Genomic DNA, 26,160 nt, shown 5'->3' on the forward strand with positions numbered 1-26,160 from the left:
TTATATGACAATACTCCACTGTGGAAGCAATTCTGAATAAACAATTTCTTGACACAAAACTACATGAATAGGAGTACTAAGGACAATTACTACATCATCTTTAAAAGAATGTAATACAATCAATAAGCTTTCTAACATTTGGAAATATGAACAAAATTAAAATAAATAACCATGTCTATCTCTATTGGATCATTGCTGGGAGCATACAAAGGTATTCTAAAAGTTCCCATCTTAAAATTCAAAAATAAAAAAAATTCTTTTAAACTCCACATTCTTTTTCAGGTATCATCCATTTCTCTATTACCTTTCCCTGAAAAAATTCTCTAAGGAGTTATTTATACTTATTCATTACAGTTCAACTTCCATGGTGACTGTCCAAACTGCTCCTTGTCAAAGTCACTTGTCCTCATCTTAACCTTTCAAGCAGTGTGTCTAATATACTTGAGTATTTCTTGTCTTCTCCTGTACCTACACTACAGCATTTTATTTCCATAAAAAGTAATCACTGTTAAAATTCCTTCAGAGGGAAATAAAGAATTTATAGATTTTACCTTCCTTCATCCTGATCCGTTCCACTTGAAGTGCTGTCATCATTCATTTGTAGTGGACGAGAAATTAGAGAAGGGGCTTTTGCAAACCTTGATGTAATCACAGATTCTTGTGATATTTGTTTTTCTTTATCCCCTTTCCTTACTTCCTTTATATCCAAAGCAGGATCACTGTTTTAAAAAATCCATTTAAAATATCCATTAAAAAGCTAATGTTTTCGGGAGCCTGGGTGGCTCAGTTGGTTAAGCCACTGCCTTTGGCTCAGTGGTCTTCTCCCCTCTCATGCTTTCTCTTACTCTCTATCCCTCTCTCTCAAATAAATACTCGACCATTCTCTTATACCATACACAAATATAAACTCGAAATGGATAAAAGACCTCAATGTGAGGCAGGAATCTATCAAAATCCTAGAGGAGAACATAGGCAGTAACCTCTTCGACATAGGCCACAGCAACTTCTTTCAAGACATGTCTCCAAAGGCAAAGGAAACAAAAGCAAAAATGAACTTTTTGGGACTTTCTCAAGATAAAAAGCCTTTGCACAGCAAAGGAAACAATCAACAAAACAAAGAGACAACCCATGAAATGGGAGAAAATATTCACAAATGACACTACAAACAAAAAGCTGATATCTAAGATCTATAAAGAACTCCTCAAACTTAACACACACAAAACAGAAAATCACATCAAAAAAATGGGCAGAGACATGAACAGACACTTCTCCAAAGAAGACATACAAATGGCTAATGGGCACATGAAAAAATGTTCATCTTCACTAGCCATCAGGGAGATTCAAACCAAAACCACATTGAGATACCACCTTACACCAGTTAGAATGGCCAAAAGCAACAAGACAGGAAACAACAACTGTTGGAGAAGATGTGGAGAAAGGGGAACTCTTTTACACTATTGGTGGGAATGCAAGTTGGTGCATCCACTTTGGAGAACAGTATGGAGATTCCTTAAGAAATTAAAAATAGAGCTTCCCTATGACCCTGCAATTGTACTACTGTGTTTTTACCCCGAAGATACAGACGTAGTGAAAAGAAGGGCCATCGGTACCCCAATGTTCATAGCAGCAATGGCCACAATCCCCAAACTGTGGAAAGGGCCAAGATACCCTTCAACAGACGAATGGATAAAGAAGATATGGTCCATATATACAATGGAATATTATACCTCCATCAGAAAGGGTGAATACCCAACTTTTGTATCAACATGGATGGGAATGGAGGAGATTATGCAGAGTGAAATAAGTCAAGCAGAGAGAGTCAATTATCATATGGTTTCACTTATCTGTGGAGCAAATAATAACACGGAGCACATTGGGAGATGGAGAGGAAAAGTGATTTGGAGGAAATCGGAGGGGGAGACAAACCATGAGAGTGATGGACTCTGAGAAACAAACTGAGGGATTTGGAGGGGTGGGGGTGGTGGGTTGGTTGAGTCTGGTGGTGGGTATTAAGGAGGGCACATATTGCATGGAGCACTGGGTGTGGTGCATAAACAATGAATATTGGAACACTGGGAAAAAATTAAATTTAATTTAATTTAAAAAATCTTTTAAAAAATTTTTAGAAGATTTAAAAAGCCAATGTTTTCTAATAATTTTACTGGTAAAGAATAAAAAAAAACAATTTTTTGTAAAATTCTGCTACCCATCTCAATTCCTTTATTACTTCACAGAACAGTTATGAAGTCCAACCATATATAAGCAAATACACATCCCTTGCTTCAAAGACTGATAAATATGCAATTACAGTACAACGTCTTTGTGGTGACAAAGCAGCTGTGGACCTCTTTGTAGGAGCTGTGGAACCAAGCACCATAAACCAAGGGACCTAGGAAAACTCTTGCCTACCCATGTATCAGACAACAGGCACACTCACTACAGTCCCAGCTGTGGATCCAGCAATAGCTCATACACTGGCTCCAGCCCCTTCCTCTCAACCACATCTAGCAGCCCCTGGAAAACACTTAGATAATCACCTATTAAAAAAAGAGCATTTTGAGTGAGGAGGAGTCAAGATGGCGGAGAAGGAGCAGTCTGAAACTACATCAGGTAGCAGGAGATCAGCTCGATAGCTTATCTAAACATTGCAAACACCTACAAATCCAACGGGAGAGCAAAGAGAAGAAGAACAGCAACTCTAGAAACAGAAAATCAACCACTTTCTGAAAGGTAGGACTGGCGGAGAAGTGAATCTAAAACGACGGGAAGATAGAACGCGGGGGGAGGGGCCGGCTCCCGGCAAGCGGCGGAGCAACGGAGCACAAAATCAGGACTTTTAAAAGTCTGTTCCACTGAGGGACATTGCTCCAGAGGCTAAACCGGGGTGAAGCCCACGTGGGGCCAGCGTGGCCCCAGGCCCCGCAGGGTCACAGAAGGATCGGGGGTGTCGGAGTGTCGGAGAGCTCGCAGGCATTAGAACGGAGAAGCCGGCTGCAGAGACAGAGCCGAGGACTGAACTCTCAGCTCGGGGTTACCTTGAGCTGGTCGCAGGCTGGGTGAGCTCGGAGCGCGGCTAGAGGCTGGGGATACGGGAGTGATTGGGTGCTGTCCTCTGGGGGCGCACTGAGGAGTGGGGCCCCAGGCTCTCGGCTCCTCCGGGCCGGAGACTGGGAGGCCGCCATTTTCATTCCCGTCCTCCGGAACTCTACGGAAAGCGTTCAGGGAACAGAAGCTCCCAAAAGCGAACCCGAGACGATTACTTAGTCCGGCCACCGGTAAGGGCGGTGCAATCCCGCCTCGGGCAAAGACACTTGAGAGTCACTACAACAGGCCCCTCCCCCAGAAGATCAACAAAATATCCAGCCAGGACGAAGTTCATCTATCAAGGAGAAAGCAGATTCAATTCCTAAGACAGCAGAGCAATTCCAGAGGAGGAGAAAGCAAAGCACGGAACTCATGGCTTTCTCCCCATGATTCTTTAGTCTTGCGGCTACTTCAATTTTTTTTTCTTTTTTCAATTTTTTTTCTTTTTTCAATTTTTTTTCTTTTTTCAATTTTTTTCTTTTTTCTTTTTTCTTCTTCTGCTAAATTTTTTAAAACTTTTACCCATTTGTTTTTTAACGTTTTTTGACTAGTTCATCTAAATATATATATTTTTTCTTTCTTTTTTATATTTTTTTATTTTGTTTTATTTTTTAAATTTTTTTCTTTTTTTTTTTTTTTTTCAGAACCTGTTTTTATCCCCTTTCTCCCCCCCACAATTTGGGGTCTCTTCTGATTTGGTTACAGCGCATTTTTCCGGGGTCTTTGCCACACTTTTAGTAGTTTATTTGCTCCTTCATACCCTCTTATCTGGACAAAATGACAAGGCGGAAAAAATCACCACAAACAAAAGAACAAGACACAGTACCAAAGGCTAGGGACCTAATCAACACAGACATGGGTAATATGTCAGATCAAGAGTTCAGAATGACGATTCTGAACATTCTAGCCAGGCTCGAAAAAGGCATGGAAGATATTAGAGAAACCCTCTCTGGAGATATTAAAGCCCTTTCTGGAGAAATTAAAGAACTAAAATCTAACCAAGTTGAAATCAAAAAAGCTATTAATGAGGTGCAATCAAAAATGGAGGCTCTCACTGCTAGGATAAATGAGGCAGAAGAAAGAATTAGTGATATAGAAGACCAAATGACAGAGAATAAGGAAGCCGAGCAAAAGAGGGACAAACAGCTACTGGACCATGAGGGGAGATTTCGAGAGATTAGTGACACCATAAGACGAAACAACATTAGAATAATTGGGATTCCAGAAGAAGAAGAAACAGAGAGGGGAGCAGAAGGTCTATTGGAGAGAATCATTGGAGAGAATTTCCCTAATATAGCAAAGGGAACAAGCATCAAAATCCAGGAGATGCAGAGAACCCCCCTCAAAGTCAACAAGAATAGGTCCACACCCCGTCACCTAATAGTAAAATTTACAAGTCTTAGTGACAAAGAGAAAATCCTGAAAGCAGCCCGAGAAAAGAAGTCTGTAACATACAATGGTAAAAATATTAGATTGGCGGCAGACTTATCCACAGAGACCTGGCAAGCCAGAAAGAGCTGGCATGATATATTCAGAGCACTCAACGAGAAAAACATGCAGCCAAGAATACTCTATCCAGCTAGGCTATCATTGAAAATAGAAGAGAGATCAAAAGCTTCCAGGACAAACAAAAACTGAAAGAATTTGCAAACACCAAACCAGCTCTCCAGGAAATATTGAAAGGGGTCCTCTAAGCAAAGAGAGAGCCTAAAAGTAGTAGATCAGAAAGGTACAGAGACAATATACAGTAACAGTCACCTTACAGGCTACTAATGGCACTAAATTCATATCTCTCAATAGTTACCCTGAATGTTAATGGGCTAAATGCCCCAATCAAAAGACACAGGGTATCAGAATGGATAAAAAAACAAAACCCATCAGTATGTTGCCTACAAGAAACTCATTTTAGACGCGAAGACACCTCCAGATTTAAAGTGAGGGGGTGGAAAACAATTTACCATGCTAATGGGCATCAGAAGAAAGCTGGGGTGGCAATCCTTATATCAGATCAATTAGATTTTAAGCCAAAGACTATAATAAGAGATGAGGAAGGACACTATATCCTACTCAAAGGGTCTGTCCAACAAGAAGATCTAACCATTTTAAATATCTATGCCCCTAACGTGGGAGCAGCCAACTATATCAACCAATTAATAACAAAATCAAAGAAACACATCAATAATAATACAATAATAGTAGGGGACTTGAACACTCCCCTCACTGAAATGGACAGATCATCCAAGCAAAAGATCAACAAGGAAATAAAGGCCTTAAATGACACACTGGACCAGATGGACATCACAGATATATTCAGAACATTTCATCCCAAAGCAACAGAATACACATTCTTCTCTAGTGCACATGGAACCTTCTCCAGAATAGATCACATCCTGGGTCACAAATCAGGTCTCAACCGGTATCAAAAGATTAGGATTATTCCCTGCATATTTTCAGACCACAATGCTCTGAAGCTAGAACTCAATCACAAGAGGAAAGCTGGAAAGAACCCAAATACATGGAGACTAAACAGCATCCTTCTAAAGAATGAATGGGTTAACCAGGAAATTAAAGAAGAATTGAAAAAATTCATGGAAACAAATGATAATGAAAACACAACAGTTCAAAATCTGTGGGACACAGCAAAGGCAGTCCTGAGAGGAAAATATATAGCGGTACAAGCCTTTCTCAAGAAACAAGAAAGGTCTCAAGTACACAACCTAACCCTACGCGTAAAGGAGCTGGAGAAAGAACAAGAAAGAAACCCTAAACCCAGCAGGAGAAGAGAAATCATAAAGATCAGAGCAGAAATCAATGAAATAGAAACCAAAAAAACAATAGAAAAAATCAATGAAACTAGGAGCTGGTTCTTTGAAAGAATCAATAATATTGATAAACCCCTGGCCAGACTCATCAAAAAGAAAAGAGAAAGGACCCAAATCAATAAAATCATGAATGAAAGAGGAGAGATCACAACTAACACCAAAGAAATACAGACAATTATAAGAACATACTATGAGCAACTCTACGCCAACAAATTGGACAATCTGGAAGAAATGGATGCATTCCTAGAGACATATAAACTACCACAACTGAACCAGGAAGAAATAAAAAACCTGAACAGGCCCATAACCAGTAAGGAGATTGAAACAGTCATCAAAAATCTCCAAATAAACAAAAGCCCTGGGCCAGACGGCTTCCCAGGGGAATTCTACCAAACATTTAAAGAAGAAGTAATTCCTATTCTCCTGAAACTGTTCCAAAAAATAGAAATGGAAGGACAACTTCCAAACTCATTTTATGAGGCCAGCATCACCTTGATCCCCAAACCAGACAAGGATCCCACCAAAAAAGAGAACTACAGACCAATATCCTTGATGAACACAGACGCAAAAATTCTCGCCAAAATACTAACCAATAGGATTCAACAGTACATTAAAAGGATTATTCACCACGATCAAGTGGGATTTATTCCAGGGCTGCAGGGTTGGTTCAACATCCGCAAATCAATCAATGTGATAGAACACATTAATAAAAGAAAGAACAAGAACCATATGATACTCTCAATAGATGCTGAAAAAGCATTTGACAAAGTACAGCATCCCTTCCTGATCAAAACTCTTCAAAGTGTAGGGATAGAGGGCACATACCTCAATATTATCAAAGCCATCTATGAAAAACCCACCGCAAATATCATTCTCAATGGAGAAAAACTGAAAGCTTTTCCGTTAAGGTCAGGAACACGGCAGGGATGTCCATTATCACCACTGCTATTCAACATAGTACTTGAAGTCCTAGCCTCAGCAATCAGACAACAAAAAGAAATTAAAGGCATCCAAATTGGTAAAGAAGAAGTCAAACTATCACTCTTCGCAGATGATATGATACTATATGTGGAAAACCCAAAAGACTCCACTCCAAAACTGCTAGAACTTGTACAGGAATTCAGTAAAGTGTCAGGATATAAAATCAATGCACAGAAATCAGTTGCATTTCTCTACACCAACAACAAGACAGAAGAAAGAGAAATTAAGGAGTCCATCCCATTTACAATTGTACCCAAAACTATAAGATACCTAGGAATAAACCTAACCAAAGAGACTAAGAATCTATACACAGAAAATTATAAAGTACTCATGAAAGAAATTGAGGAAGACACAAAAAAATGGAAAAATGTTCCATGCTCCTGGATTGGAAGAATAAATATTGTGAAAATGTCTATGCTACCTAAAGCAATCTACACATTTAATGCAATCCCTATCAAAATACCATCCATTTTTTTCAAAGAAATGGAACAAATAATCCTAAAATTTATATGGAACCAGAAAAGACCTCGAATAGCCAAAGGAATATTGAAGAACAAAGCCAAAGTTGGTGGCATCACAATTCCGGACTTCAAGCTCTATTACAAAGCTGTCATCATCAAGACAGCATGGTACTGGCACAAAAACAGACACATAGATCAGTGGAACAGAATAGAGAGCCCAGAAATCGACCCTCAACTCTATGGTCAACTAATCTTCGACAAAGCAGGAAAGAATGTCCAATGGAAAAAAGACAGCCTCTTCAATAAATGGTGCTGGGAAAATTGGACAGCCACATGCAGAAAAATGAAATTGGACCACTTCCTTACACCACACACGAAAATAGACTCCAAATGGATTAAGGACCTCAATGTGAGAAAGGAATCCATCAAAATCCTTGAGGAGAATGCAGGCAGCAACCTCTTCGACCTCAACCGTAGCAACATCTTCCTAGGAACAACGGCAAAGGCAAGGGAAGCGAGGGCAAAAATGAACTATTGGGATTTCATCAAGATCAAAAGCTTTTGCACAGCAAAGGAAACAGTTAACAAAACCAAAAGACAACTGACAGAATGGGAGAAGATATTTGCAAACGACATATCAGATAAAGGGCTAGTATCCAAAATCTATAAGGAACTTAGCAAACTCAACACCCAAAGAACAAACAATCCAATCAAGAAATGGGCAGAGGACATGAACAGACATTTCTGCAAAGAAGACATCCAGATGGCCAACAGACACATGAAAAAGTGCTCCACGTCACTCGGCATCAGGGAAATACAAATCAAAACCACAATGAGGTATCACCTCACACCAGTCAGAATGGCTAAAATTAACAAGTCAGGAAATGACAGATGCTGGCGAGGATGCGGAGAAAGGGGAACCCTCCTCCACTGTTGGTGGGAATGCAAGCTGGTGCAACCACTCTGGAAAACAGCATGGAGGTTCCTCAAAATGTTGAAAATAGAACTACCCTATGACCCAGCAATTGCACTACTGGGTATTTACCCTAAAGATACAGACGTAGTGATCCGAAGGGGCACGTGTACCCGAATGTTTATAGCAGCAATGTCTACAATAGCCAAGCTATGGAAAGAACCTAGATGTCCATCAACAGATGAATGGATAAAGAAGAGGTGGTATATATACACAATGGAATACTATGCAGCCATCAAAAGAAACGAAATCTTGCCATTTGCAACGACGTGGATGGAACTAGAGCGTATCATGCTTAGTGAAATAAGTCAGTCGGAGAAAGACAACTATCATATGATCTCCCTGATATGAGGACATGGAGAAGCAACATGGGGGGTTAGGGGGATAGGAGAAGAATAAATGAAACAAGATGGGATTGGGAGGGAGACAAACCATAAATGACTCTTAATCTCACAAAACAAACTGGGGGTTGCTGGGGGGAGGTGGCATTGGGAGAGGGGGAGGGGGCTATGGACATTGGGGAGGGGAGGCGAACCATAAGAGACTATGGACTCTGAAAAACAACCTGAGGGTTTTGAAGGGTCAAGGGTGGGAGGTTGGGGGAACAGGTGGTGGGTAATAGGGAGGGCACGTTTTGCATGGAGCACTGGATGTTGTGCAAAAACAATGAATACTGTTATGCTGAAAAAAAATAAATAAAATGGGGCAAAAAGAGCATTTTTAGAAAACTAGATTTCCTACAGTAAAGTTCCAGCACACCACTGGAGCAAAAACAAAACAAAACAAAACAAAACAAAATCGGGTTTGGATACACTGGAAAGGAAGTCATTAAAGACTACTTCAAATGCAAAGACAGCAATGTAAAACTTCAAAGAATATAAAAAGTCAAGGAAATATGATACCACGAAATGTCACAATAATCTTCCAGTAATTGATTTCAAACACATGAAGATCAGTAGTTTATCCAAAAAAGAATTCAAAATAGCAGTTTTAAGTAAACTCAGTGAGCTACAAGAAAACACAAAAAGCCAATTCAGGGGTGCCTGGGTGGCTCAGTCGGGTAAGGTCTGCCTTCTGCTCAGGTCATGATCTCTAGGTCCTGGGATTAAACCCCAAATCAGGCTTCCTACTGAGCTTCTCCCTCTCCCTTTGCCCCTCCCTCCTGCTCATACTCTCTCTCTCTCACAAATAATTTCTTTTTAATTTTCTTAAATAAAATGATTTGGTAACTTTTGTATACTTTTAGCTTACTATTTAATCCTAATATAAAAAGCTAGATTTACTAATATAAAATTATAATTACTTTTTCATGTACTAAATGCATGCAAGAGAATATTATTAGCATATAGCTACATAAACTCACAAAAAGACTAAATTTCCCACAAGAGATTATTAATTTAGGAATTGAACATGAGCCCCTAAGAGCACTGAAAACAAAAACAAAGCTAGCAATTATTGTTTTGTTAAAACTGTTAGATAATTATTTTAGTTAAAATTTAACATTCAAAAAAGAAGGATCTTACTGAAAGCAATTATTAAACAATCTTTCTCGACCTAAATTTCAAAAATAAATCTATAATTACAGAATATGAAATAGCTTTCATTTTGAACACAGTTGATAGAAGCAACTTTTAAATAGAAAAAATCTAGTTAAAGTCGCCTCAAACTTAGGGTGGGGGGAACCCAACTCTGAAGCGATAGTAACAAGAAGCCACCAGATGCAGTTTTAAATGTGTGTAATTGATCGAGGCCTACTGGCCTCACTCGCCAACCAGGCAATGTCAGCTCCTCCTTTCTAAAAGAAAGCCAAGATGGAACAAAATCACTCCAATACACATGCCCTGAGTGCCAGCCAACCAACAACAGTCTCACCCAAATTACCATGGTGTTTCAGATGATGACAAACCACTTAATTCTCTGACAGTCCCCCAAACCTTAAACTCTACTCTTCCCAAATCCTTATATAATAACAGACTGCTCTGTCAGAAAAGACTGACCAGCATAGTTCTCACTTACTAGCAGGCAATAAATTAGCTTCATCTTTTTATTTTACATATTGAGGGCTCATTATCCGTTCGCAAGAATTGTTAAAGTCTTATAATAATTTACCATCATATTTCATTTTCCCTAATAAAATATAAATGAAGTTTGTGATTCCTTTGATCCATTTTACTATAATTAAAACTAACATAAATACCAGTAAAAGAATAAGTAGCAAGTAACCACAATATTGGGCCCCCCAAAAATTTAAAAAAAAAAATGTATACAACTGACAGGTTAAATTGGTAGAAGGGACCCATGTCAAACTTTCCTTTTGTTTAAGTGAGAATTAGTATTATGTTAAAAACAATACATGCAGGTTAAACTCCATTCTCTCAATATATATTTATTGGATAAAACTATATATGCTAGAACGTTTTCTAGGCACCAAGAACATGGCAATGAACAGATAAAAATCCTACTCATGAGTGAAGTAAACACACAAAAAAAATAAACTACACAGGCAAAATAGCCAGTAATAGAGGAGAAAAACTAAAGCAGAGAAATCAAATTTTGATGTGCTCTAGGATAAGAAAGAAATCAGGACATTTCCCAAAATATAGGATAACCAAGAAATCGGGATAACCAAGAAAAGTCTTAAATTTTTTTTAAGATTTTATTTATTTATTTGACAGAGAGAGAGATCACAAGTAGGCAGAGAGGCAGGCGGGGGCGGGGGGAGCAAAGAGCCCGATGTAGGGCTTGATCCCAGGACCCACACATCATGACCTGAGCTGAAGGCAGAGGCTCAACCTACTGAGCCACCCAAGCACCTGAAAGGCCTTAATTTTTAAGCAAAAATTTTTTTTAAAAAAGGAAGGCGCAAGGAGCAAGCAAGCCATAAGAGTATTGATGGGAAAATCACTCCCGACAGAGTCAACAGCAAGTAGAGAGGTATGCTCAAAGTGTTTATAGTGAGCAAAAAAAAGAAGCGAAACATTCAGTGTGCCTCGACAGAGTGAAAAGGACAGAAAATAGGAGTTCAAATCAAGGAGAGGTGGTAAGCAATAGGGAAAGACCCGAGATGAATAGATCATACAAGTCTTTGTAGGTGTTAGAAAGAACTTCGGCATATACTCTGAGTGAAATGGGAGGCAACTGGGGTTTGAGCAGAGGAAGACATAATCTGATTTATGTTTTAAAAGACCCACTGTGTTTAGAATTAATGGAAAAAGAAAAGACAAAAGAACAAACAAGAAGACCAATTAGTTAATTATTACACTTATACAGACAACAGATGACAGTGGCTTGGTCATGGAGGATGTGTTTGGCTTCTGGATATATTTTGAAGGAAGACCTGATGAGACTGGCTGACAGATTAGATGGGATGTGTGTGAAAGAGAAAAAGACAGGAGTCAAAGATGATACCAAGTTTTTTGGCAGAGCAACTAGAAGAATTGTCATTAACTTAATTAGGAAAGACAAGAAGGGCAGGTATAAGAAATAATATCAGTAGTTCAATTTTGGACATGTTAAGTTTGCAATACCTAATAACTATCCCAAAGAAATATCAAATAGGTGGTTTTATATGTACGTCTGGAATTCCACAGAGAGATGTGGACTGGAGATACAAACTTGAGGATTATTAGAATATACAAGATAGCAAAAGTCAAGAGAAAGAAGATCAAGGACTGATTCCTGGAAGGAGAATCAGGAGAATGAGGAGAAAGAAGCAAATCAGGCTGAGATGCACAGACTAGAAAGGCAGGGGGGAAACCAGGTGAGTGAGTGATATCCTGAAAGCTAAATGAAGATAGAATTTTGGAGAAGAGAGTTTTCCAATGGGTCAAATATTGCTGATAGGTTAAAAAAAATGAGATCTAAGAAATTATGTCTAGATGTATTAAAATGAACATCAGTGGTAACCTTTGAAAAATCAATTCTGGAGTAATGGGAGTAAAAATTACTAGTGAGAATTCAAGAGTGAATGGGAGGGAAATAAGGATCATTGAGTGTACATGGTTCTTTTAAGGATTTCATAGCTAAGTGGAATGATCATAGATGACTTAATTTTCTTGTTTAGTTCAATCCTTACACAATGGTGATGTAGTATTTTTGTAATATTTTGAAATTTTTTAAATTGCATACATGTAGCACTAATTTTTTTTTTTTTAAGTGCCTGACCAAGGGGACGCCTGAATGGCTTAGTCGGTTAAGTCTCCGACTCTTTTGTTTTGGCTCAGGCCATGATCTCAGGGTTGTGGGATCAAGCCCTGCACAGGGCTCTGCTCTCAGTGCCAAGCGGTCCCTCTCCCCACCACCGCACCTCACCCCCACTCTCTCTCTAATATAAACAAATAAAATCTTTTTAAAAAGCCAGACCAAGGCATTAAAAATTCATGAAATTATACAAGCAAAAGACTCCTTAAAATTTTTTCTAGATATATAATATTATATAACCTGATTATCATTTTTCTCATGCTTAGAAAGACCACAGAAAAACTCTAAGTTCCAACAGCAGTATTTCATGCTTGATAAAAATCATCGAACTCTAGGATATCTTCTACTATCCAAAATCATTAGTCATATTAAAATTCTGTAAGTAAAGTACAAGGGGTTTAGAATGTAGAAAATATTCCTATTTTGTAAACTGAATTCTCATAAATTCTATAATATGAAGTCACTATTGAAAATTTTGGTGGGGTGCATGTAGAAATAGATTCTCTTTAAAAAGGAAGGATAATAGCACACATGCATGGTACCTTAAGAAGATTCAACGCATTAGAGACATCTTGGTTTATAGCACAGGGATCAAATCAAATGTTTGTATAGAACATGGGACAAGTTGCCATATGAAATCTCTTGGTAATACTCAGATCAATTTGAGGGTCCAACATTTGAGCACTCGTACATTAGGAACCAAAAACCAAAACCTAGTGACTAGCAATTTTGTTGGAAATAAGAGTGCCAGTATAGCAGGTAACTTCTTTTTGCAACACAGCAGATTTTAAAAGTATTCCATTTTCCACAGAACTCGACCATTCTCCTACACCATACACAAAGATAAATTCTAAATGGATGAAAAACCTCAATGTGAGACAGGAATCCATCAAAATCCTAGAGCAGCACATAGGTAGTAACCTCTTTGACATCAGCCACAGCAAATTCTTTCAAAACATGTCTCCAACGGCAAGGGAAACAAAAGTGAAAATGAACTCTTGGGACTTCCTCAAGATAAAAAGCTTCTGCACAGCAAAGGAAACAGTCAACAAAACAAAGAGACAACCCACGGAATGGGAGAAGATATTCGCAACTGACACTACAGATAAAGGGCTGATATCCAAGATCTATAAAGTACTTCCAAACTCCACACCCAAAAAACAAATAATCAAGTCAAAAAATGTGCAGAACAACAGACACATGAAAAAGTGCTCCACATCACTCGGCATCAGGGAAATACAAATGAAAACCACAATTAGACACCACCTCACACCAGTCAGAATGGCTGAAATTAACAAGTCAGGAAATGACAAATCCTGGTGAGGATGTGGAGAAAGAGGAACCCTCCTAGACTGTTGGTGGGAATGCAAGCTGGTGCAACCACTCTGAAAACAGCATGGAGATTCCTCAAAAAGTGGAAAATAGAGCTACCCTATGACCCAGCAATCACACTACAGGGTATTTATCCTAAAGATACAAATATAGTGATCCGAAGGGGCACGGGCACCCGAATGTTTATAGCAGCAATGTCCACAATAGCCAAACGATGGAAAGAACCTAGATGTCTATCAACAGATGAATGGATAAAGAAGATGTGGTATATATATATATATATATATATATATATATATATACACAATGGAATACTATGCAGCCATCAAAAGAAATGAAATCTTGCCATTTGCGATGACTTGGATAGAACTAGAGGGTATTATGCTGAGTGAAATAAGTCAATCAGAGAAAGACAATGATCATATGATCTCCCTGATATGAGGAAGTTGAGAGGCAACATCAGGGACTTGGGGGGTAGGAAAGAAATAAATGAAACAAGATGGAATCAGGAGGGAGACAAACCGTAAGAGACTCTTAATCGCACAAAACAAACTGAGGGTTGCCAGGGGGAGGGGAGGAGGGAGAGGGTGCTTGGCTTATGGACATTGGGGAAGGTATATGCTATGGTGAGTGCTGTGAAGTGTGTAAACCCGGCAATTCACAGACCTGTACCCCTGGGGCTAATAATACATTATATGTTAATAAAAAAAAATTTGTTAAAAAAATGGGCAGAAGACATGAACAGACACTTCTCCAAAGAAGACATACAAATGGCTAAAAGACACATGAAAAAATGTTCATCATCATTAGCCATCAGGGAAATTCAAATCAAAACCACATTGAGATACCACCTTACACCAGTTAGAATGGCCAAAATTAACAGGACAGGAAACAACAAGTGTTGGAGAGAATGTGAGAAAGGGGAAACCTTTCACACTGTTGGGAATGCAGGTGGGTGTAGCCGCTTTGGAAAATAGTGCGGAGGTTCCTCAAAAAGTTAAAAACAGGGCACCTGGGTGGCTCAGTGGGTTGGGCCTCTGCCTTCGGCTCAGGTCATGATCTCAGGGTCCTGGGATCGAGTCCTGCATCGGGCTCCCTGCTTGGCAGGGAGCCTGCTTTCCTCCTCTCTCTCTCTGCCTGCCTCTCTGCCTACTTGTGATCTCTCTTTTTCAAATAGATAAACAAAAATCTAATACACACACACACACCTATATATATATTTTAAAAAGTTAAAAACAGAGCTACCCTAAGACCCAGCAATTGCATTACTGGGTATTTACCCCAAAGATACAGATGTAGTGAAAAGAAAGGCCATATGCATCCCAATGTTCATAGCAGCAATGTCTACAATAGCCAAACTGTGGAAGGAGCAGAGGTACCCTTCAACAGATGAATGGAAAAAGAAGATATGGTCCATATATACAATGGAATATTCTGCAGGCATCAAAAAGGATGAACACCAACATCTGCATCAATGTGATGGAACTGAAGGAGATTATGCTGAGTGAAATAAGTCAAACAGAGAAAGACAATTATGACATGGTTTCACTTATTTGTGAAACATAAGGAATAGCATGGAGGAATTAGAAGGAAGGGAAAAATGAAGTGGGGAGAATCAGAGGGGGAGAAGAACCATGAGAGACTACGGACTCTGGGAATCAAACTGAGGGTTTTAAAGGGGAATGGGGTGGGGAGTTAAATGAGCCCAATGATGGGTATTAAGTAAGGCATATATTGCATGGAGCACTGGGTGTTATAAACAACGAATCACAGAACACTACATCAAAAACTAATGATGGACTGTATGGTGACTACCATAACGTAATTTAAAAAAAAGAAAAAGAAAAAGAAATGCTGGGATAGAAAAATAAATGAGTAAATAAAAGTATTCTAAAATTTGCATAAAACATGACATCAAACCAAAAATTTTAAATATACTTTGTTAAACAATCAGTACCTTATAGACCTAAACTCATTTTTTCAAACAGTCACATACTACATTGTTTTACAGGGGTGAAAATTTACTTCCCTATTGACAGATACTTAGACTATCTTCAACTTTTTTATATGAAAATAATGCTATAATAAATATCCTTAACATATGTCATATTTTATATCTATAAAAATGTATAATAAATATCCTTAGAATATGTGTGTGTGTGTGTGTGTTTACACAATTCATGTTTTCCTCTAGGATCTAGTCCTGGCAATGAAGCTCTTGGGGTAAAGGGACAGAATATTTAAAGTTTTTGAAACACACTGCTAAATCATCCTTCAGAAAGAGTTTACCAATTTTATTGAACAACAGTGTATAAGAATTCCCTTTTCTTCACATCTGCTAACTTTGGTTGTTAATTTTTTAATAAAATATTTATCATTATGATTGCAAAAAATGCTATCTCATTATTTAAATTTTTCTGATTAGCACCCAAGATGAAATAGCCTTACTAAAAAACATAAAATTTGTTAATCATGAATGTTAGCTCCAACTAGAATTTGTTTTATAGGAAAATAATAATTACTTACTATTTAATATTGCTATAGGCTTACCCATCAGAATCTTCATTTTCCGTAATAGGACATAGGTTGTTATCAGTTTTTCCACTCGCTATTGGATGCATTAGTCCAGCAGCAGCAGAAGCATATACGCTTTCTAACACTGCCATTTCATCATTTTGGTGCTTCTCCGTTTCTTCAATCTTTAATGGAAGTTTGATACAAAGGATAATCGTTACTAGTTTATTCATTAAAAAGAACTTTTTTCATTAATTATACATGTTTTAAAGATTTTATTTATTTATTCATCAGAGAGAGAGAGAGAGAGCACAAGCAGGAGGAGGTGCCGGCAGAGGGAGAAGGAGACTCCCTATTGAGCAGGGAGCCCAATGCAGGACCCCATCCCAGGACCCTGGGATCATGACCCGAGCCAAAGGCAGACTCTTAACCAACTGAGCCACCCAGTCATCCCAGAACTGTTTTCAATAATTTCAATCAAAATCAATCATTTGACTCTTAGCTTTTCATAATTTTAATTGATAAAAATATTTTGTGTTTATCATTACAAGTAACTGCAATTTTTATAAATTCTGCTTCATTTCTGTTTCAATAAAAAGAGAGGAATTGGGACCCATGGGTACCTTGTTGGTTAAATATCTGCCCTGGGCTTAGGTCATGATCCCAGAGTCCTGGGACAGAGTTCAGGCCTCCTTCTTCTGCCAGTACTTCCCCCTGCTTGTGTGCACACACTGTCTCGCTCTCTCTCTCTCTGACAAATAAATAAAATCTTTAAAATAACTAGTTTGGTTTATACTTTTTGCCATTTGCATGTCAAACTCTTGGTCTTCTTTCACTTCAAACGTAACCCGTGGGTTCCTTACTTTTTTATTTTCTCTGTCACTATCAAAACTCATTTTTGTTAAAAATATGCTCAAAGTCTGATTTGTTATCATTTTCATAGTCTGATTTATTTTCACTTAAAGAAAGATCAGAAGATGACTGGCAACTATGATCTGAGGATGAATGGGAAAGAACAACATTTTCGGGTCTAGACTCTTTCTGTTCAGGTAATGCCTGAAATGCTACAAAGACAGGCACTGCAGATGCAACTCTTTTTTCACAATCAAGTCTATCATTTGTCAAATTAGAAGGTATTTCCATTAGGTTTGCTCCTTCTTTAAAGTGACTATTTAGTGACTCTTCCTTAGGATAAGCAGTAATTTTGTTTTTTGTGTTTTTTTTTTCCACAAATTTCACCAAACTTCTGCTTTAACTCTCTGGTGATGAGTTTTAACTTATTTTTCCACTCTAATTTGTCTTGTTTGGTCTACATGTCCTCACACTTTTGAACAGAGGGGTGTTCTGAATATAAAAATATATCATCCTTTCTATCACATTCCTTAATCATTTGGGTTCTTGAGCCATTTTTGATAGATACAAAAATGGAAAGTTAAAATGCTGTATTTGATTTTCAGATGTCCTTTCTGTCAGCATACGTGTTTGTAAAATAACTTTATCCTTAAGTAATCAAGTATGGACAAAGAAAAAATTAGAAAATAATTAAAATTTAACTGTTAAATTTCTTAATCTATGTTAAGCTGCTCCCAAGTCACTGGATTGTAACTAAGAAGCGAAAATAACTTGCCCTAGCCTGAGACAGAAGAAAAACACAAATCCATAAACTTAACTTTGTCAGTTTTTTTAAACTAAACAATTCATTACATGTTACAGCTACCAAAAAATGAATTAGATGATTTCCAATGTTACAAACTTAAAAATATTTTATCTTACCATACCTTAAACAGTGAGCCCCAATAGTGCATTTGAGGATTTTTTTAAAGATTAATAACTAGAGAACAGGCAAACTTATTATTAGGAGCCAAAATCAATAAACATCAATCAGAAAGAAAAATAAATTCCTAAATTTTAATGCAAATTACATACTATGATAGTTTCATACATCACTATAAATTATCTGCCTGTATCCAGCTATTGTAACGTCCACCGAGAGTGGATAAGAAAAATGTTAATAACATCTACAGATTCCCTATACGGAAATGAAATAACTGAAAAAGTGTCAGTTTATTACCCAAACACAAAAGTCCCATTCTGGAAGGTTTGATTCTACAACAGGCAATTATGTTGATTTTATGACCCCTACGCTCTGAAGTCAACTACACAGAGATCACAAGGCAAAATAAATCTTTAGTCTTGGCATTAGTGACTGGCAATACAGAAGTGCACATTTTGAACCACTGAGAACTGCACATTAAGAACCACTAAGAACCATTCCTTCTACATGAATCTAGGTCAGTAGTCATCATTGTTGTACTGCTCATAATTTCAACTGCTTAAACAAACAGTTCAGTATTTGATGTTACCTTTTCAGCATGTAAAAACTTACAAAAATGGAAGAAGCAAGCAATATTCAGGAATTTTTTTGGTCCAATTCCAAGGATAAAGTTTAGCTATAAGTTACTATAAATTATAACAATATTTTAAATTTGGTAACATTATAAAATTTTACAAAAATATTAAATATTAACTTATAAATTAATTTAAATATTAAATTATAAATTAATATAAATATTAAATTATAATCTATCAACTTCAATACGTTCTCTTCAGAAGATAATTTCAATTGAACTATTTTACATTCTTAAAGCAGGGAAAACAATATAAAATTGGAAATTGAAATTTAAATTTGTATATACCTGCAGGTGTTTATTTTCACTTTCACTAAGACTTTCTTCCTCTTCTTCTGTTGTCATTTCTAAGTCTAATTCTGCTGAAAAACCTATATGTGTAATTAAAATGGACAAATTAGAATGGTTAGATAAAAGCTATAACCTTCATAAAAATAGAAAACAACATCTTATCAATTAAGAGTTTAAATTAAACTTAATCTTTAGCTGAATATTTACTTTAAGAAATACTTTTAATTATCAAAAACTTCAACAAACCATTTGGGAAATACTAAATGTCACTAGGTTGAAAGCATACAAACATCTGAAAGAATCACTCACAAATTCATCCACCTAACACCAAGGAACAAAACAATCAGAAGCAAAATTTTAAAATGCATCAGAAAGATATAAAATCACAACATACTATTCTTTACCTTGTTACAGTACCTCTTAAACAACACCCTAAGCTTCAACTACAACATTACTCATGGTTTCCAAAATTACTAGTATTTTTTATGCCTTTATCAGTGTACAACCTTCCTACAGGTGTATTTCCCTGATGAATGTAAACCTTCCTAAAATGTTTTCCTCCACTACTTGACAAATTTCTTCACATCTCGTAGGACACAGACTGCTACGTAAAGTCATCCTTGATTAAGGCTACCCTTCCCTAGATAAACAGATCTCTTTCTTTGGGGCTACATTAGTACTATACAGATTTTTCTAGTGCATCTTCACCACCAGAACTGTAAGTTATTTCTTTATGTATATATATCCCTTTTGTTACTAGACTGTATGGAACAACCTCTCTCTCTCTCTTTTTTTAAGGGGGGGGAGGAGAAGAGGGGGAGAGAATTTTGACCAGGCTCCACGCCCAGCACTGAGGCCCACATGGGGCTTGATCTCACAACTCTGAGATGATGACCTGAGCCAAAATCAAGTGTTGGACATTCAACCGACTGAGCCCCCCAGGGGCCCCTGTATGGGACAATCTCTTAAATCATCTCTCTGTTAAGACAATCTCTTAAATCATCTTTATTTTACTCAGTAATTATTTACTGAGTTCTCAGTAAGTGCTAGGCACAGGTTTAAAGAAGCATGTAGATAAAAGGTGTCAGGAATGGATTTTGTAGAGATAATGCCTGAACTGAGACAGCAACACTGAGGTCAGCCGGATTCAAAGGGGTTAGAGGGCAGAAAATGGGGGGAGTATAGAAGCCTGTTGTAAGACAAGGGAGAGAAACACACAACAGGATAAATATCTGTCTACAATATAGGAATCAAAGAGCAGTTCAGAATGCCAGAGAAAAGGGCAGAAAATAGAAAGGGCTAGAGAGCTTAGCAGAATTCAAAATTATGAAAGCTTTGTATGTAATTTTAAGATACCTGGACACAAACATGTTTTCAACAATGGTTCACAATCATATTTGCATTTGAGACAGATCACTCTAAATGCTGTGGAGAGGGATGAATTTGAGGGGCATTGTAACAAAAGACGGGAGATGAATTAGAAGGCACTGATGCAAAATAAAGATGAAGCACACCTGAACTGACAGATGGTTCTAGAAATATTGAGGATATAAAATTATCAGGGCTGGTACCGAACAAATCTACATTAAATGAATAAACACACAATCTTGGATCCCTAGCAACCAACTTTGCTCATTACTTTATGAAAGGCATCAAGTGGGAATTATTCTACATGAACTGTTTTAAGTTGCACGTATTTATTTTATAATTTTTCTGCTCCATGTCTTCCTGTGTTACAGGAGCCTGTGAGTACTTTGTTTTAAAAGTCCTGCTTCTTGGATCCACCAAGCTCATGAGGAAGTAACAGGAACAAGTCACTTGCAGAGGTAAATAACTTTTAATTCATTGTCTGCATTCACTACTCTAGGAGATAATTTAAAATCTTTTGAAAATATAGTGTTAATTTGACAAGTAAAGAAAGAACTTAAAACTACAGGGGTGAAAAAAATACTGTACAATTTATTAGTACCAACCTGATCATATGACTGACGAAAGGCACTGAGTTAACTGGTACATTAAGTAGAGCACACATTAGATATGGTTAATCAATAGATGGAGTAGATCAGGAGAATATTATTTTTAAATGATATAGTACACCTTAAAACCAATATTCCACCTATTCATCAAAATTAATGAAGGGGGGCACCTGGGTGGCTCAGTCAGTTAAGCGGCTGCTTTCAGCTCAGGTCATGATCCCAGGGTCCTGGGATGGATTCCGGCATCAGGCTCCCAGGTCAGTGGGGAGTCTGCTTCTCCCTCTGCCCCTCCTCCCACTTTTTCTCTCAATCTCTCTCAAATAAATAAAATCTTTAAATAACAACAACAACAATAATAATAATAAAGGGCATCTGGGTGGCTCATTGTGGTAAGTGTCTGACTCTTGATTTCAGCTCAGGTCATGATCTAAGGGTCATGAGATCGAGCCCCACATCAGACCCTATGCTAAGTGTGAAGCCTGCTGCTTGGGGTTCTCTCTCCCTCCCTCTCCTTCTGCTTCCCTCCCTCCCTCCCCACTTTCTTGCTCTCTAAAACAAAAAATAAAAATAATAAAACAAGGAGATAGACTATGCGTACATAGTTGAGAAGATGGTACTATATAGTAAATTATCAATGATTCCCATTATTGCTGGGAAAACCAACTCTAAAATGAAGTCATAGAGAATGTAGGAAATATTTTAATATTTGGTTTGGGAAGTTGCTTTTTCTAGTTACATTGAATATAATTTGACCAATACTTGTGAATTTAAAGCTATAAAAATAAAGCTAAGAAACTGTGTTTTAAATAAGCAATCTTTAGACCTCTACCTAGTATTCCTAACTGGGCACAAACTTCTAAATATAATCCTGCCACCCACTCTCAAGTGAATGCTAAAAACAGCCTAAAAGAAATTATTTTCTCCTAATTCTTTTTTAAAAAAAGATTCTATTTATTAAAATAAAAAATATGTATTTCAGAATTAGTGTCACACTTACTGATAATAAAAATTTTAACATTTAGGGAACCAATCCCGTATTTCTATAGTTTCCAAAAGTAGTTTGATTTGGTAGATCATATCAGTCTTTCGAGGGTTTTTGGAAACAGCTATCGTATCAAAAAATTAAATATCTTTCCAAAAAAAAAAGCCATAGCTTCCGTATCTCATTTGAATAATGAATACCGACGTAACCTGTATCTTTGATGTCCAATAGACCTGAGGAGGATGAATACGTGGCTATGATTGACCCCATGTCTAGCGCTCCATCTGCTTTCAGTATTCTTCGTGGAGCAGCTGTGATTGAATCTGTTCTAGTGCAAATACCCTCCAGCCATCTCAAGTGAATTCCTGGAGTTTCTTCCACAACTCCAAAATTTACCAGCTAAGGTGCCTTTCCCTTTTCCCTCATTCCCCCTTCACTATGCCCCTTCAAAAAGTAATTTCTGGGAGTGCCTGGATGGAATAGTGGATTCAGCATCCGGCTCTTGATTTTGACTCAGGTCTTGAGGGCAGGGTCCTCAGATTGAACCCTGCATCGAGCTCCAGGCTCAGAAGTAAGCCTGTTTGAGGAATCTCTCTCCCTTAGCCTTTGCCCCTCCCCCTGATCGTTCACTGTCTCTCTCATTCTGGCTCCCTAAAACAAATAAAGAAAATAAATCCTAATAAAAGACTTACTTGTGGATCTATGGTCTTGATTGCTCTGCTTTTACACCCTTTTTATTAGGGATTATCTCCACCACTTCTTTCCTCTTTATTTAGCACTAGGATCTTACATCTATAACCTCTCTTTCTGCATCTCCACGCGCCCCTCTAGCTAAAAACATGCTCACAATAAAAAACAAAATAATGGGTTTTCCTTGATCCTATGGTGTCTTGAAGTATCCAGTGGCCTTTCCAGATGTCTCTGTGTGGAAGTACACCCTTGCTACGGAGCACATGACCCAAGGACCTTTGACATTCGCATCACCTGACAGGTCAGAATGCAGGATCCCAGACCTGCTGCTCATAATGTTCATTTTTTTTTTTAATTTTTTCAAAGATTTTATTTCTTTCTTTGACAAAGAGAGATCACAAGTGGGCAGAGAGGCAGGCAGAGAGAGAGGGGGAAGCAGGCTCCCTGCTGAGTAGAGAACCCGATATGGGGCTCAATCCCAGGATCGTGAGATCATGACCTGAGCACAAGACAGACGCTTAACACATTGAGTCACCCACGCGTCCCTCACAATGTGCATTTTTAACAAGGTCTCCAATGATTCAGTAAAATTGGAGAAATTCTGGTCTATACTGAGTCTGCTGCCACAATCCTTCACCTTAACTTCACCTTCCAGAAGCAAGCCTCACGTTCGTCACTATCAATTCTTCAAAACTGGAAATGTCTTAAAAGTCATAAACTTTCTAACGGACTTTGAATCATGGCTAAAGCTTCCTTGATTCCCCTGAACTGACCCTGCTCTTTTGTTCCTTCCAATTCCCTTACTTTGCACTCAATGATACTATTTATGAAGTACCACCATTTTATAAGCTATTAATACAGACACACTTATTGCTGACTAGGACATAGCTCTGAATAATCAGCCATGTCAGTCCTTAATGTCTTCCCAACCATGAGGAAAGCAGGAAGAGGGGGAAATTTTTGGTACACTACTCTGACGGGTTTTGGTACCAGAAACTCACTTGATATTATTCTTGCATTTCAAATAGTCTGCTCTTCCTTTTAAAAGAATTGAGCTAAAGCTTACATTTTTCAAAAGCTCTTTTTCTTAGGCTTGTAAATATCTTTTGTTCTAACATGGTTATCAGCAATAACATTGACCTTATTTATATACAATCCTTCACTTAAACTTAGCCAAAAAAAATAATAATTCAGAAGAAGACTGTGAGCATTTCAAATATTTAAATATACTTCTTTCCATTATTATATTTCTATTTAAAAAAACCTGATTTGGATGTTTGTTTTTCCTCCATTTCTCCTCCTTTCTTAGGAACAGAATCTTTCTCCTCGACAGTAGGCTGAAGAGGTATTGAAACAATATGATTAGTACGTAATGTACATTTCATACAATCTGTAGTTAAAAATTCAAAATAAAAATATAAGTTTTACCTTCAAAAAAGAATATTTTCCTGGAGAGTCTAAAATGCAAAAGGGACATATAGTTAATTATATGTACATATGAAAGCCAACTAAATATTCATACAGTTAGTACTAAGATGAATCCTCATGCCTGGCTGTGATTACATTAGGTTTTCATTTTCTGTTTCTAGAGATAGGAAGGTGGGTTAGGACAGTGACAAGACAGAAATATGAACCCATTATAAGTACTGAAGAAAAATACAAAATATAAGCTCAACAGAACATGCAGTTAGGATTTCAAAAGTCAGATGATGTTTCAAAGGAGCATAACTAATATAGAAGACTGCACGTATACCAATGTGAACATGCTGACTGATGGGGAGAGAAGCAACTTTTAATGAGAGGAATAAATCATGACCCTGAGTGGACAAACATGAAAGCCAATGGCAGAATGCAACAGCACATCCTTAATGCAGTACAGCAGAATCCTTTTTACCATTATACTACAAGTATTAACAACGTTCTTCCATTTTGTCCTGTAATTTAGGCAGTCCACGTTTGTAATGATAGCTCAACTGAATGCATAGTTGAGTTTTCATCAGAGAAACATTATGAATTTATTGGCTTGGATATACACTTGTAGGATAATGGTTAATAAAAGTACTCATTTTGGGCGCCTGGGTGGCTCAGTGGTTTAGGCCGCTGCCTTCGGCTCAGGTCATGATCTCAGGGTCCTGGGATCGAGTCCCGCATCGGGCTCTCTGCTCCACGGGGAGCCTGCTTCCCTCTCATTCTCTCTCTGAATGCCTCTCTGCCTACTTGTGATCTCTCTCTGTCAAATAAATAAATAAAATCTTTAAAAAAAATAAATAAAATAAAATAAAATAAAAGTACTCATTTTGTCCATACCCATGTGGGCTACTTGTATGCCTACATTTCTGGTATCCTCTAGTTTAGCCATCTTAGTTTCTCGATCCACTCATGCAAGAAGATATATAAAACACATCTAAGAAATAATGTACAATAAGCTTTCAATATGGAAATATGAATATCAAAATGGAAGAATTCTATTTAATTGCCTCAGAATACTTAGGCACTGAAAATCTTTTGTATTTCAGAATCAATGTCATACTTACTAACAATTTTAGCATGTAGGGAACCAACCCTATGATTTCTTTTGTTTCCAAAAGTAGTTTGATTTGGTAGACAAGGTCAGTTTTTAAAGGGTTTTTGGAATCAGCGATAGTATCAATAAATTACTACATTAAAAAAAAAAAGCTATAGCTTCCGTATCTCATTTAAATAATGAATACCGATCTAACATATATCTTTGATGTCCAGTAGATCTGAGGAGGATGATTACATGGCTATGATTTACCCCATGTCTAGCACTCCATCTGCTTTCAGTATTCTCTGTAGAGCAGCTGTGATTGAATCTGTTCTAGTGCAAAAACCCTCAAGCCATCTCAAGTGAATTCTCTGGAGTTTCCTCCTCAACTCCAAAAATTCTCAGCTGACGTGCCTTTCTTTTTCCCTTGTTCCGTCACTATCCCCCTTCTTCAAAGTAATTTCAGGGGGCACCTGGCTGGAGTAGTGGATGGGCCATCTGGCTGTTGATTTTGGCTCACGTCATGATGGCACGGTCCTGGGATTGAGCTCCGCATTGGGCTCTAGACTCAGAAGTGAGCCTGTTTGAGGCATCTCTCTGCCTCTGCCTTTGCCCATCCCCCTAATCACTCACTGTCTCTCTAATTCTCTCTCCCTAAAATAAATAAAGAAATTCTTAAAACAGAGTTATTTCTGGATCTATGGTCTTGTTGCTCTGCTTTTATACCCCTTTTATTAGGGTTTATCCTCACCAATTCTTTCCTCTTTATTTAGCACTGATATCTCACATCTATAACCTCTTTCTGCATCTCCTCGCACCCCTCTAGCTAAAAAACATGCTCACAAATAAAAAAAAAAATACTTTTCCTTGATCCCATGGTGTCCTGAACTATCCACTGGCCCTTCCAGATTTCTCTACAGAAATCCCTTGCTACAGAGCA

General features: G+C 37.7%; 1 protein-coding gene across 1 annotated transcript in view; it reads right to left on the reverse strand.

The window, feature by feature from the left end:
* The window catches only part of LOC123946516 (ankyrin repeat domain-containing protein 26-like), a 166,323-nt gene that overhangs the window by 97,096 nt on the left and 43,067 nt on the right, over positions 1-26,160 (reverse strand). The window contains 8 exon segments of the mRNA XM_046011878.1: positions 552-719; positions 16,404-16,552; positions 19,064-19,146; positions 19,357-19,387; positions 23,986-24,051; positions 24,143-24,171; positions 25,022-25,077; positions 25,079-25,118. Coding sequence (XP_045867834.1) covers positions 552-719; positions 16,404-16,552; positions 19,064-19,146; positions 19,357-19,387; positions 23,986-24,051; positions 24,143-24,171; positions 25,022-25,077; positions 25,079-25,118 — 622 coding nt within the window.

Source organism: Meles meles, chromosome 7 (genome assembly GCF_922984935.1).
Source record: "Meles meles chromosome 7, mMelMel3.1 paternal haplotype, whole genome shotgun sequence".
Taxonomy (NCBI): Eukaryota; Metazoa; Chordata; class Mammalia; order Carnivora; family Mustelidae; genus Meles; species Meles meles.